This window comes from Acanthaster planci, linkage group LG16, assembly GCF_054643075.1.
Source record: "Acanthaster planci isolate LZ-2023a linkage group LG16, COTS_SCS, whole genome shotgun sequence".
Classification (NCBI taxonomy): Eukaryota; Metazoa; Echinodermata; class Asteroidea; order Valvatida; family Acanthasteridae; genus Acanthaster; species Acanthaster planci.
In genome coordinates this window covers 10,270,157-10,284,548 of record NC_141792.1, presented here as the reverse complement: position 1 = coordinate 10,284,548, position 14,392 = coordinate 10,270,157, and the positions used below count along the sequence as shown (strand labels likewise).

General features: G+C 44.4%; 1 protein-coding gene across 11 annotated transcripts in view; it reads left to right on the top strand.

The window, feature by feature from the left end:
* The window catches only part of hspg2 (heparan sulfate proteoglycan 2), a 111,885-nt gene that overhangs the window by 78,178 nt on the left and 19,315 nt on the right, over nucleotides 1-14,392 (top strand). For 8 of the 11 annotated variants that reach the window (XM_087147081.1, XM_087147083.1, XM_087147082.1 and 5 more), the window contains 24 exons: nucleotides 38-178; nucleotides 544-732; nucleotides 984-1,076; nucleotides 1,545-1,625; nucleotides 2,211-2,358; nucleotides 2,476-2,558; nucleotides 3,423-3,536; nucleotides 3,918-4,045; nucleotides 4,399-4,485; nucleotides 4,661-4,725; nucleotides 4,857-5,029; nucleotides 5,315-5,411; nucleotides 5,764-5,855; nucleotides 6,481-6,552; nucleotides 7,497-7,671; nucleotides 8,262-8,534; nucleotides 8,977-9,252; nucleotides 9,742-9,893; nucleotides 10,514-10,631; nucleotides 10,808-10,968; nucleotides 11,465-11,582; nucleotides 12,554-12,844; nucleotides 13,499-13,600; nucleotides 14,133-14,318. In XM_087147081.1, the coding sequence (XP_087003207.1) occupies nucleotides 38-178; nucleotides 544-732; nucleotides 984-1,076; nucleotides 1,545-1,625; nucleotides 2,211-2,358; nucleotides 2,476-2,558; nucleotides 3,423-3,536; nucleotides 3,918-4,045; nucleotides 4,399-4,485; nucleotides 4,661-4,725; nucleotides 4,857-5,029; nucleotides 5,315-5,411; nucleotides 5,764-5,855; nucleotides 6,481-6,552; nucleotides 7,497-7,671; nucleotides 8,262-8,534; nucleotides 8,977-9,252; nucleotides 9,742-9,893; nucleotides 10,514-10,631; nucleotides 10,808-10,968; nucleotides 11,465-11,582; nucleotides 12,554-12,844; nucleotides 13,499-13,600; nucleotides 14,133-14,318 (3,415 nt within the window). The remainder of the gene's footprint in view (nucleotides 1-37; nucleotides 179-543; nucleotides 733-983; nucleotides 1,077-1,544; nucleotides 1,626-2,210; nucleotides 2,359-2,475; nucleotides 2,559-3,422; nucleotides 3,537-3,917; nucleotides 4,046-4,398; nucleotides 4,486-4,660; nucleotides 4,726-4,856; nucleotides 5,030-5,314; nucleotides 5,412-5,763; nucleotides 5,856-6,480; nucleotides 6,553-7,496; nucleotides 7,672-8,261; nucleotides 8,535-8,976; nucleotides 9,253-9,741; nucleotides 9,894-10,513; nucleotides 10,632-10,807; nucleotides 10,969-11,464; nucleotides 11,583-12,553; nucleotides 12,845-13,498; nucleotides 13,601-14,132; nucleotides 14,319-14,392) is intronic. The other 3 variants (XM_022234768.2, XM_022234772.2, XM_087147084.1) reach the window with 1 other exon arrangement.

Here is a 14,392-nt window from a genome sequence, read left to right as displayed (position 1 = left end):
TGTCCAATTTTTAACCTGTCCCTCCGTCTTCCCGCAGACCTATGCTGAAGGCACCCTGTGCAACGTCTGCAGGTATGGTTACTTCAACCTTGCCACCAGCAATCCGGACGGTTGCACCAAGTGCTTCTGCATGGGCGTGGCCGACGGATGCACCAGCTCCCGTTACTACCGGCAACAGGTTAGGGTGATAAGTGTCACTTCATATACCTCCACAGACATCTTGAACTTGGCAAAATCCAGTTTTGTGGAGTGAACACAGGGCAAAGGCTTTGCACTTGTACACAAAATGTGGACTTTGTGTGAATTGATATCGGTTTCTCGGTCCAGCTCGGAATCTGGATAATTTGGTGGTTCAAATTTAGCTGTGCTTTAGACCGGCAAAAGTTTAAAACCTTTTTTCTTTTGCAAAATATTAAGAAACATTCAGGAAGCCAAGCCAGGGTTGTGTTGATTCTTTACGACAGTGAAACTTGGCCAACAGTTGCAAAATACGGCATACATGCAGTTTAAGCCGACTCAAGTTAACTCTCTTGTCCTTCACAGCTGCGAGTCACGTTCCAGTCTCCCTCTGATCCGCGCAGCATGGTCCTCCGGAACCGTGCCGGAGATTCCCTGTACTCAAGCGGCTTCACCATCAATGTGCCAACCAATGAGATCATTTTCAGCGGATTTGACCAACTGCCGAGTCAGGCCTACTTCTGGAGTCTCCCACCAAAATTCAGAGGCGACCAGGTAGAAAAAACAAAATTAGGCTCTTGGTAACCCTCTGAATCCAACAAGCATATGCGTGATTTCAATGGTCCTTAGGGGGTTAGGGTTAAAGACAGTTGCAGTATGCAGCAGAAGAACCCTTGCAATGGTAGAAAAGAATGGCATTCCAAATGAAGGGTCCAAGATTTGACTAAGTAACAGGAAGTAAATTTTCAGTATAATTGGCTTGGAGTGCTTTTGTTGTTGACCTGTGACCTTCAACCTCTTACCAGGTCACAGCCTATGGTGGCTTCCTACGATACACCATCAGCTACGACGCGGCAGTGGAGGGTCAGCAGTATGGCGAGAGTGATGTGGAAATCTTTGTAAGTGACTGAATAATTTTATTAAACATTCTGTGGTAATAACTAAATATGCAGATCTTGCTTTGGGTTGACATGTCTACTGTGGCCAGGGGCCAATCTGGTACAGCTGCTCAGCTTTTAAAATTTGCCAATTAAGCGCTGAAGAATATTGGTTTAGCAGAGACAAGTTACCAGGCAAAGGTCACGATGTGTATATTGCTTGTAACTGGTGCTCAGCTAATTTTTATAGTGTAGCGCATAAATCCTCAAAGCAGGATTTCCTGCTGATCTGCTGTGTGAAATTGGTGCAGTGTTGCCATGGTAACGACCAGGTTGTTGTGGTCACAGTCAGAAGAATCTTTCTTTACCGATGAACTTCAATTCAGTTTCATCCGAGCTTTCTGGGAAGTTTTCACCTTGCAGTTTCATCTTCCAGTCAAAGTTGTCACCCATATATCACCCTTCCTGTCTCTCCGTTGCCCTATCTAGGGTAACAACATCAGGCTCATCTACTATGATCGACCTCTTCGACCTGGCGAGACCCGGACCAATGCCATCCAGCTAGTGGAGGTATTTTGCACAATTTTTTTAATCGGCCTTTTGCCAAGGGAATTTTAATAAAAAGTGTCAGCATTTGCCAGTTTTTTTGTGTTTAGTTGAATCAAAATCTTAGCTTCAGTCAAAGATAACAGTCATGTTTACAGTGTTATATATTTGTATGAATACCTGCCAACCCCCTCATCATAATGAGGCAAGATGATTGTCCATTTTAATGGCATAACATTTCCTCTGCTGTACAGCTTGTATGATGTGGATGTAATAGGTTTGTCTCTCATCCAGTTTATTTCGGGCAATAACTGACACAAATCCCACTCCAGTGTCAAGTTTGAGGGGTTAATTGGGGTTAATATGGGCGTTTCACAGGAGTGCGCCACCAAGAGTTGGCAATGCGTTAGCCAATCACAGTGTGCGAAATTTGTCGACCCAATGCGCGTTTGGAAAGGGTCGACAAAGTTCGCGCGTTGCGTTGCAACACTCTTGGTGGCGCGCTATTGTGAATCGCCCGTTTTTTAGGTGCACCCAATTCTAGTTCTTAAAATGAGGTTTTGAGCTTAGCTTTTTGAGTTATGAGCCACATTTTGTTTTTCACCTCAGAGTAACTTCCGACGGCCTGACCAAAATCCAGCAACGAGGGAGTTCCTCCTGATGGCACTGGCCGATGTGGAGTACATCCTCATCCGAGCCACCTTCCATTCCCAGATGTTGAGCACCAGGATACGAGACATCTCCATGGATATCGCCGGTGAGTCAAAGTTTCTCACTGAGCAAATGTAGATGTTCAAAAGAGGGACCATTGACATTTCCTCTGAGGAAAAGGCAACTTCAGAAAAAGTGCTTTAAATTTTTTTTTTGGTCGTAGTTCCGGAGAATACTGGACAGTCCCAAGCTTTATCTGTTGAAGATTGCCAGTGTCCAGAGGGCTACACGGGCTTGTCATGCGAGGTAAGCTGATCGTTGTGCAACAAGTCACAGAGATGACACAGTACGATTCCTCCAGAAAGAGCAGAGGTAGCAAAGGTCACAGATGACAAAAAGCTTGATTCGTCAGAAGTGACAGTAATGACCAAGATGTAAGAAAGCATGTTTTCGGAAAAACAATGGAAGTCTTCAAGGTGAACAAAATATGACTTCTCAGAAATCAAGGAAGTAACGTCTAGAAGTAACAGAAGTCACAAAGGTGACCATTATTTTTAGAAGCAATATGAGTCAAACAGAGAAAACTGTGTACATGTGTAACTTTCAAAAAGTAATGGAAGTCAGATAGATAAGGGTAATTCCAGAAATTAGGGGTCCATTTTTTTCGTGTCCCTGTCACATCTGACATGTGATTTTGTAACTTCAAAACACATTGTTTTACGTGTAATTTCCAAGAGTGATAAATTAATGCAAATTACCTGCCACACAAAGTGTAGTAATAGTTTGAAATCAATTCCAGTGATATTTCCATGTCAAATAACATAGGTCAGATGTAACAGGGACACAAAAATGTCACACTTTCAGACCCCTAATTTCTGGAATTACCCATAAGCCAAGAGACAATTTCATGGAAGTAATGGAGGTTACAGGGGTAGCACCAAATATTACTTCTCAAAAGTAACCAGATTAACTGAAATGAAACAAGGAGGGCATAACAGAAGCCAGAGAAATGACACTAAAGGCCAGTTCATACTCACTGCGTATTCACTGTGTACGCAGCCGAGTATGAACCAGCCCTAAGCCAGACTAACCAGTCCCCTGATCAGTGGAGTGAGTCCGTCACCGTTGGTTCAATTTTGATCTTTGAGCTTTGTCGTCATGTTTTTGCAGGACTGTGCTGTAGGTTACTCCCGCGTGGACCAGGGCCTGTACCTCGGCATCTGCGTGCCCTGCCAGTGCAACGGCCACGCCAGTACCTGCAGTCGGGAAACCGGTGTCTGCATAGTGAGTACCAGGCGCCTGCTACCTCTCGTGTACCACGCTGGTATTTCACGTGCACCTCGCGCTGACCTCTTAGGAACCTCACAGTCTCCAAAAACTTGATCCTGAATCTCAAATTAGCTTGTACATGTCGCATGTGATATTGTGACACTTACTTCCATGTGCCTCGTGCGCAGCAACCTCGCACAGTTGCCTCCCGAATTCATCAGTAGAATCTTTCATGTAATTAATACGTGTATTCACATTTGACATGTACATGTGCATGTGCCACTCGTACATGTTGCGTGTACCTCATTTTACGTGTACTGAACATGTCTATTTTCTGTTGAGCCTCACATGTGTGACTGGAGAATCTATAGCCTGTTCCTTTTTTTCATTCGACAGGATTGCCTGCACAACACTGTCGGAGAAAACTGTGAGCGGTGTGCGGATGGTTACTATGGTGATGCTACCTCCGGCACGCCCGGCGACTGTCGCCCATGCGCTTGCCCGCTCAGTGTCCCATCCAATCAGTAAGAAGATCTCCGAGCCTATTGGGAAGATCAGTTTTGAAACTTTATAAGGAAATCTCATTCAAATGCATGGTGATTTGCACTAAGTATGGAAAGTTTGCATTTGATACCATGGAAGTCTTGATCAAAGAGAACCGAAGGTTTAGTTTACAACCGAGTTTAAAGTTTAGGCGTGAAGAAATCAAAGTAAACCTGTAGCCAGTTTAGTGCATGTTGCAGTTAAATTCCAACGTCTGTTAGTGTTAGAAAAGAGTTTGGTGTGTTTTGCTCTGTAATTTGAATTTGAAAGTTAATTATGATTGATGCTAGAGGATGAAACTTTCACCCAAAATGTAACTTTTTTTGGTTGGTAGGTTTTCTCCTACGTGTATACTGGATACTGACGGCCGGCCGACTTGCAACGCCTGTAGCAGGGAGTACACCGGTCGCGATTGTGGACAGTAAGTCATTGCATCCTTTGAATGTCACCCTTGCAAGTATTCATTTGTTGAACAGTGACCCAGAAGTGCAGTTGTTACAGTCTTTTCTGTCTATCTTGTGGCTTGTGAGGACTTGTGAGGAACTTATGAGGACTTGACGACAATACTGTCAATTCTACCATTTTTCATCCAACAGATGTGCCCCTGGATTTGAAGGAAATCCCAGAATCGTCGGTGGCAGTTGCACCCCTATTGGCCAGCGTAAGTTGACTTCTCCAAATTAGCGACAACTGACTTTCAGTCAGATTTTCTGAAACCCTCCTGGCCTTTAGATTTTTAGTCTTGTCCTTTTTCAAATATATCAACATACTACTCCTGTTTTGTGTCTATAGAGGAGCAAGCACCGATCATCACAATCACTCCGACAGAGCTGTCCGGTGTCCTGTCTTCTACTATCTACATCCGGGTGTATATCCAGAACTCATTCATCTCGGGCACCTGGAGCCGTGCTGATGGGAGTCCTCTACCTCCCAATGCCATCCAGCTTCCAGACAACTCGTTACAGGTATCGAAGATTGTGAAGCAGTCTTTGTTGAAACAACTCATTTGATTACTTCACTGTGTCTGCCAGTCAAATCCCTAGACCCTGAACTCTTTATGAACATGATAGTTTGTCCACTCTTCTGTTCAAAAGTCATCTCTGATTTTTCTTTCATTTCTTTTAAAAAGGAATTTCTGGTTTTGTTCACCCAAGAACCAATCTCAAAGCTGTGATTCTAGTCTTTAACATTCGCTGTTTGGGGCGTAAATCAATTCCGTTCATGTCACCAATTTTTCGTTATCTTTCCAGATCACCAATCTTCAGGCCATCAACAACGGTGTCTACGTATTTGTAGCCAGGAACCAGTATGGCATATCCAGGGCACAGGTTACCATCACAGTCGTCGGTATGTGTAATTTGGGCTTTGGAGTTGGGGCACCATTCTAGGCTTCTCTTCATATTTAGTGTCATTGCTCATTTATACTAAAAAATTTTTAAAAATTGAAAAAACAGTATTACAGCCAGATTTTAGCTGGTTCCAAGTTTTATTCATCAACACCTGCAGCCACAACCACAGACTCATGATTATGTAATTTCCAGCTGCAGCCAATTAATTCAGACTTGGCCCAAAGCTGACTTCTTTAAACATGTCTCTGAAGCTTTTACACTTGCTTGACTTGATATACTGACCTCTATGGGTCATGCACAATTAGAATGGAGCTCAGATAATACGAGCAAGTGCCCTTATTTTACTACAGGTCCCAGTATGCGGGTCATTATTGACGACCCGATTGACCTGGAGGTCGAGGAGGGGTCAACGGTGACTTTCACCTGTCAAGGCATCAGCCAGGTTAGAAATTCAACAAAATTCAACCTTATCATATATTAAAGGCTTGCTCCACCCTACCAAAGCCCACCCTCAAACACTGAATTGTATTCAATAACAAAAACAAGATAAATAATAGCAATTTTTGCCCTGCCTTTCACGCAGAATCCACCATTTGGGGGTTTCTTATATTTTCATCTATTCCCGGAGACATTTTGTAACACTACAAAACTTTGTCAAGAATCAAAACATTTGTAGTGAATTTTCTTTCATTGTGCGGGGTACAGTTTAGGGTCCCTTTTTGACTATCCGAGGGATTGGAGCAATTCCGAGCCTAATTCACAGGGTGATCACACCATTTGGACCATCATAACATGAAGAGTAAGAACCCAACTGAAAAAAGATATGAGCAGCCATTTTTGAAATGTGCAAAAGAAAAACCACTGCCAACTGCTTGCTGACTGCATCGATCTGAAATGTACATTGAATCCAAAAAATTAGAGGGCCTGACAGTTTGCCCCAAAGAATATTTCTCCGGGGCAAACGTATGTAATCCCCAGGTAACCATTGAGATGTTTAAACGTTTTTCATGGCCTGCAAGTCCAAATACTGATAGCTTGTGTCGTTTTTCCTCGCCAATTGTCGGTAGTACGGCGAGTGGATAGACTCCTGCTCTGGAGAGCCTTGCTCGGTCCTGCCCAATGGGAATAGGACATCCAAGGTGATACTCACATTGCATGATGGGATTGTGGATGCTCGCCTGATTGTTGGTGTCACATTTTGCCCAGCATGTTGAGGAAAATAAGTACAAATGAAAAATTGCCAAATTGTTCGAATGATGATTTGGAAGGCTGCAACTGATGCGGCTACAATAACAGATAATTTTTTTATGCATGCATCGAGAAATGGAGAAAATATGGCCAGTTTAATTTCTGATTTTGACTCTGTAATACACATTTCAGGACATCTAATTGAATGTTGGTTAATCAAACTTCTTTAGGATGAATATTTTTGCTCTTGTGGATGATGCGAAAAGTTCTTTTTTTTTGCACTGCCTTGATTTAAGTCACAAAGTCAACTCAGAATTGGTATGTTACGTTCAACACTGGTCTTGACGCAGACACAGAAGATTAGAGTTGTCAGCACAGGTTTGAATCAACTAGGAATTTGACCCAACTGAAAATATTTGAACTGCTGCAGAATGCTGGAAATACTCTGGGTAAAAAGGCTGAACCTTGCAACAATGTGGAAAAAGTTCAACAATTAATGAATTTAATTTGCATGCATGATATCTGTGCATGAGCAGACATGTCCAAATCAAGAGCATTGTGGAACCAAATTTTCTGGACAGCCTTCAATGGATATTAAGTTAATTTCCTCTGAGTTTGTCTTTGCATGGAAGTCTTATTTCTCTTACAAGAGTTTCAGAAGTTAGAATGCTATAAAAATGTTCCAACGAGGACGTTGCCTACTGCAATTGGGAATGCCCTCTGTTTCTGCGTTGAAGAATGCATTTCCCAAATGAGAATATTGGTCAAAAATGGTCCGTGCCTCCGCACACTTCACTGGGGAACCTGGCTAATTCCTAAGGGGACTCGCTCACGAGCCCTCCAATTTTTTAAAGCGTTCCCTTACATCTAGCCTTTTCGTACCTCCCCCCCCCAGGTTGCGTACACACTGGCATGGACCAGGCAAGGCAGTCCCCTGCCACCCAATGCCAGGGATGTAATGGGGAAACTCACCATTCCACTGGCGACCGAGGAGGACCAGGGGATTTACATCTGTACGGGCTCCAATATGCACGACGTGGACCAGGCCTACGCCAGGCTCTCTGTCACATGTAAGTTGATCACCTGACCCCCCCTCCCCCAGCACCCCCGTTTCTTCTTTGTTCACACGCAGTCTTCAATGGGAATATTGGATCCAAGTAGACTGAGCAACTCGGTGATTTTCAAGTAGTTGTTTTTCCAGCGTAATAGCTTACATGCACGACACACTATGGATCACATAAATAGAGTAGAGTGTTTGGTTTTAAATGTATGACAGTATAGAGCTCACAGAAGGGAACTGCACATTTGTACTCTGTTCTCTTTCACATCATACTCAATGCATCTGACCTGTCCGTATTGTAAGTTTTACTGCAGAACATAAGGTACTGCTGGTACAGAGGCTATGCATACTTTTTTGGTATAGGCGTAGGTTTCATAGCGGTTGTGACAAATCATGCACCTGTTTGGTATAATTTCTTGCTTAGCAAATTTATGTGCTCAGGAAGGTTGGCAGAAAACTGGTCGTAAGTAATATAGATAGCGTGCATGTTTGGTTGGTAACCTGTTTCAGTTATGCAAGTGCTTAGCAGATCCATGAAGTATGCTCATCCGGTGTCTTTCGTATCGTTCACATGTTGTTCTTTCCATTGTTGTTCCGTAGCATCATTCCGACCGCCCAACGTCCGCATCACGCCGCGTTTCATCGAGGCGGAGGAGGGCAACGCCATTGAATTTACCTGCGTCGCCGACGGCAACCCGCCGCCCACTCTGGAGTGGCGGGGGGGCCGTGGAGGTGTGGTGAACCCCCGAGCAACCTTCGTGGACGGTGTATTCCGCATTGACAGCGTGGAGCGGACGGATGAGGCCGAGTACTTCTGCCATGCTTCCAACTCAGAGGGGTCCAGCAGTTACCGCGTCGTCCTGTACGTCCGAGGTAAGTCTTACGACATCTGTAAGAACCTCGTCTCAGGTTTATATTATGTTCCACTAAAGACTGAAACCATGTTCAATTGGCAGCTTTTCCTGGGACAAAGTAACCCAGTAATCTGTCCATCAAACTGGTCAATTTGGATTTCATTCTAGAAAAAATAAGTTATATGTAGGTTTTGATGGGCCTTTCAAAGAGGAAAAACACCGAGTTCAAACCTCCTAAAACAAAACAGTTTTTCAACTTGAGAGCAGTTGGCATGAGACTAGAGTTATATCACCAGACAGTACTGATAAAGAGTTTGATACCTGCCAAAACTTAAAAAACACTGAAACTAGAAGATTCAAGTGCGGTTGGGGTGTAAACGAGTTACAAAACGGAACTGGGCTTGTTGTTTGAGCTGGAGAATTTCTGCTCAAATCTCTGCTGTCTTTGTCCCCACTTTCAGCCTCCAAGGTGCCCAAGGTCACCATTGACCCACTGGAGCAGCAGGAGATCACCGAGGGCGCCCGGGTGGTCCTCTTCTGCGGGTCCAGCGGCGACCCCCAGCCTGTGGTGACTTGGTCCCGCCCAGGGGGCCTGGCCCTCCCGTCGCAGTCCCGGCAGGAGAACGGCTACCTGATCATCCCCAACATCCGGTTCGAGGACCAGGGGGTGTACATCTGTACGGCAGTCAACTCGCTGGGGTCTGGCACGGGCGAGATCGACATCCGAGTCAGCCAAGGTGAGTGGACTGTCGATATTTTAAGAGCAGACATTCCTGCGATCTTGACTTTGAAATCTGTGCTGACATGCTCTTGAAGGTTTCTGTGGTGGATGTAGCAGGGTGACAAAGGTATCCAGTAGCTTCTTGTGAAATCTTTTTGGTCTGTGAGGTCCTGAAGAGAACCGCTTCCGTGCTGTTACCTGTTTTTGTGACAGAGCATTTTATCACTACATCTCCTACTTGATTTGTCACATTTGTTGACTTACTTTTGGCAGCCCGTTGAACTGATTGCGTTTAGAGCCATTCAATTTTATCATCACATCGTCAACATTTTGTTGATGTGGTTATGATTCCTGTTTCCACTTTCTGTTGATTTTAATGGAATTTGATGGAATTTCTTTGGACTTTATACCCTCACCTCTTTGTCAAAATGGGCAAGGTTTTCTAGCCTTCCTTGTGTCTCAGCATTGCTGAATTTTTGACGTCATCACTGTGTCTCCTTAACAGACAACCGACTGCCACCCACTGCTCGCATTGAGCCGCGGGGAGCCATCATCAACCAGGGAATCACACAGGTCCTTAGGTGCATTGTCACCGGTAACCCCACCCCTACCATCACGTGGTCACGTCGAAGCGGACCACTCAGGGTGAACCACGTTGTAAGTAAAATCACTCCAACTTATTTTCTCTGGGAAACATTTACTGATAGAAGAAAGTACGCACTTTTTCATCCTTTTTTAATACAATGACCAAAAATGAACAGGAAATTTGTTGAAAAATGCCACGACAAGACCTTACAAGTCATCTAATCTCGAGACATGTCACAGGTTATCCAAAGCCATCCCTTTGACAGTAGCAGAACGGTTTTAAAAGTGGGGGATTAAGCCCTGACCACTAGACTGAATAGAATACAGTAATAATTTTGCAATGTACCCGTAATGGCTGGAAGGCCTAAAAAGTGTGTGGCGGGGAGGGGGAAATAACTACCTTTTCAAGGGGGGGGACAACAGCCCCCCCCCCCGTTCCTCCATTGGTGTATCCCTTTGTTATCGGTATTCTCAATGACTTATGTTGGATGCGATGGAATTGTAAATGATTTACAAGTCCATGCATCACGATTTACTTCAGACTTTTGAAAAGCTTCCGGCTCATGATGAACTTGACTGAGTTCGCTGAGCGTGATGTGCACCAGTATGAATTATTTGTCAAAAACCAGAGCTTGGCAATGCTCTTTCCAGTTAGGTAAGGCGAATAAATAATGTTCATTTGTCACATGCAGGTGTCCAACGACATGCTCCAGATTCGAGATGCTTCCGAGGCGGACGAAGACTACTACACCTGCCGAGCTGAGAATAGTGCTGGATACTATGAATTCAGCGTGGAGATCAGGGTCCAGCGTAAGTGAAAACATTTTTTCACTCCTCCCCAACTTGGCGCAAAAGTTCATTTTTTCGTTGATGCAATCCAGACTTGAAAAACGACGAGCGTAAAATTTAACATCGTTGAATTTGAAAATGTAAGATCCAGTGCCTCAGACTAAAACCCATTCTGTACACGTACGCTGTCCATGCAGGGCGCCAGCCACCCAGCCTGCGTATATTTCCATCGTCCAATGCAGTCGTCAGCCAAGGGGACAGCATCCAGTTCCAGTGCCAGGCCTCTGGCATCCCTCAACCCAATGTGTTCTGGAGCCGCGTCGGTGGCCAGGGCTTCACGGGACAAACTTATGCCAATGTAAAGATCTGCCACTTTGCATTTTTATGCCATTTATTGTTTTCTCTTTGGTTTTTTTTTTGGTGTAAACTTGTATTTTTAACAGTCAGATCTGTATGAATCCAATATTCATAATATGCTCTCTCTTACCTCTAGTTTCAAAATGTAAACGCATCTTATTTGGTCAAATCAGACTGAGCCTTTTTTTTTTTTGAGTTGAAGAAAGATCAGTGCTTTAATCATTTTTTTAGTCTGGAATTTTTTCAGTTTTTCGCAGTAGGATCCACCTCATTCTTCCACAATTTTTACTCACAAAAATATGTAAGAAGACAAAAATTGAAAAAAATGACACTCACGCTGCATCAGTCAGTAAAGTGAGCAGTTTCATTGGTTGGTTGCTGATGAACAGGGCACCAGCTAAATTGTCAAACAACGTTTTGGTCATTCTCCACTTTCAAAGACTACCTCGGTTCAGGAACTGATCCAGCCAAAAGTATCTGTTGTTTTTCTGTGCTAGGACAATGAAGGGACATTGTTGATTATCGGGGCCACACCTAACGAGCAGGGTGCGTACATTTGCACAGCAAACAACACAGTTGGAACCATACAGCAAACAGTGACCTTGACTGTTCATGGTAAGGAGACCTGTATTTGCGGTAGACCTTAACCCTAACACTCCTCAGTCCTCCAACAGGTGAAGGATTGAGGAGTGTTAGGGTTAAATTCTGTTCTCTTGGTCTGTTTGTTCATGGTGGAGTACTCTGGTATATTCAAATTTCAAACTGTGAGGGGGTGTCTAGATTTTTGTGAAAAGACTTGTGAGGTCTCACTGTGCCCATTCTGTAATTTAAACGATTCTTTGCTTAGCAGGTTTGTGGATACTAGGGTAGAATACCTGTTTTAGCGCTAGGCATCGGGGTGAGCACAGAGTTTTGTGGTTAGCAGGGTTTCTGTTCTGCTAACCATGGAATTCTGTGCTGATGAGCAGCTTGTGATGTCCTGACAGTGCTGGTACAGAAACTATTTGCCAACCGATTGCAAGAAAGCATGCAATACTTGGCACCACACTCTAAAAACTCCCGGGTCAGATTGACCCAGATTTGGGTCCCATCCAATATGACCCTTTTCCAGGTCAAATTATGACCCAGAAACGGTCAGGTATTACCCTTTCTGGGTCAAATATGACCCAAAAGAGGGTCATATTTTGACCCGGAAAAGGGTCACACCGAATGGGACCCAATTCAGGGTCAATCTGACCCAGGACTTTTTAGAGTGTACAATTTACAAATGCAGGACACTACAATTTGCCTGCAAACTAAAGAGAAATACTTACTGTTTTTGCAGAATTTTCTGCTTTGGTTAGCTATTGCTTGCTTGAGGGTAAAGCTGGCTGCATTGACCAGTTTGCTGGCTGAGATAAAGGCTTTCGAAGATTGCAGACACTGATTTATCCTGTTGGTGACATAGCAGCTAGTTATCGATCCTCTTTTGCTATTGTTGAAAGCCTTTGATAAGACCAGTGAGCTGGTAAAGATAGGGATTGGTGTGGTGGAAATTGGGCAGAAGTGTTTCAGTGGGAAAGCTTGTGTTTTTGATTAACCTGTAGGAGCGCCCCGCGTGGACATCAGCCCGGCCAGCCCAGCCCAGTACCAGGTGGGCGACACGATGGTCCTGGAGTGCGTAGCCTCGGGCCAGCCCCTGCCATCAGTCCAGTGGATGAAGATGGGTACGCAGAGCCTGTATGAGCCCCTGCGGGCCCAGGACTTTGACCTAGCCACAGAGAATGAGGGCAGCGCGGTGTACACCATTGACGCCGTGGACATGACCCACGCTGGAAGCTACATGTGCCGGGCCGAGAACGCAGTGGGATTCCACGAACGGGAGATCCTCATTGACGGTGAGTCGGCGCAAATAAGTGACAGATTGAAATTGTGACCTGCATATTCAGTCAACTCCGAACTCCCATCACGGACATAGAAAGTAAACCTCCACAAGTTCCAGTGTTTCAGCTCTGCCCTCCTTCTCCTTTTTTTGAGAGCACAGCTGCATCAGTAGACCTGGCTTCACCTCTCGTGTGAGGGCGGCAGCAGTTCGGCAGTGTTGGACAATGTTAAACGGCCATGTTAATAATACCAACATATTTATTATATCAAACATAGCATTGACACAGAGAATGTAAAAGTTTTCCTTGGGTTTAAAAAAAAAACTTTACTCCAAATTTAGTAAATTTGATTTGCTCTCTGTCTTAATATTCTGTGCTTCCCAGGATTGTTAAGATTTTAACATCTTGGGGTGTGAAGTGTTACCAACAAAAGACAAAAACTTTTGATGCAGACTTTACGGGTGACTGTTATTTTTGAGGATTTCCTTTTTGAAGAAATACTGTTCGTAGGCTTACAAATGTACTCCACTGCAGAGTACAAATGTTGATGTCTTGATACAAATGCTGATCGGCCATTTTGAATCTGGTTATTTCCACTGCTTTCCTGAATGAGTGATGCAGCTTCCGCCTGTTAAATCCCACTGAATGTCTTCCATTTTCCTGTGGCAGTTGTGGAGGGTGAGCAGCCTCGACCGCCTCGCATCGAGGTGTCCGTGGAGGAGCTGGAGAGAGTGGAAGGCGAATCGGCTCGATTCAGCTGCCGTGCATCGAGTGAGCAAATGAGGCGGGGGGGGGCACACAAAAGGGTCTAGATCAGAAGTAGCATAAAACAAAAAAGATTGAATGCAAATTCCACAGTTTGTCAATGCAGCCAGGTGAGGATATTTGTAACGAAAAGCGACTAGTGAGCTTCTGTACTGCTTGGAATGAGGGCTAAATGAATTTATGAATTTTTGAACATCAGGGAAGACCTTAGCCCTATCTTCTAGAGAATGATAAAAATTCCATGTGAGGTAACATTTCAGTACATCTTAAAATGTTTATCTTGTTTTTCAATTTAGGTTCAAATATCCGTTAGCTGAATGGCCTGTAGTATGGGACTTATACATTACAATAGTTTGTCACGGTACTTGGCTGCTGAAAATTTGAAGGAAAACTTAGTGCAACGACTGGAGAATTTATTCATTCGCCGGTGAGCTGTTCTTGAAAACAAGTCATGCCTGGAGAAAAATGTGCGAAGATGTTAGACTGCATTGAAATCGCTGAAGCTAATTTTTTTCTGGCTTTGGTTTACCCCGGTCAGATTTGGCGGATGGGACATACGCCATCACCTGGCGTCGTCTGGCCGGCATGATGCCCTCCATGGTGACCGTCGACAACGGCATCTTGATCTTCCCCGAGACGCGGGCCGAGTACGCCGGCCAGTACTTCTGCATCATCACCACGGGATTTGGTGTCTTCCAGCAAGTGGTCACCCTCATCGTGTTGGGTGAGTTGGTCTCTTTCACCAGGTCCGGAAAGACTTGTGTAAGGCCAAGAGTCGCTCAGAAACTGTGCACCCAC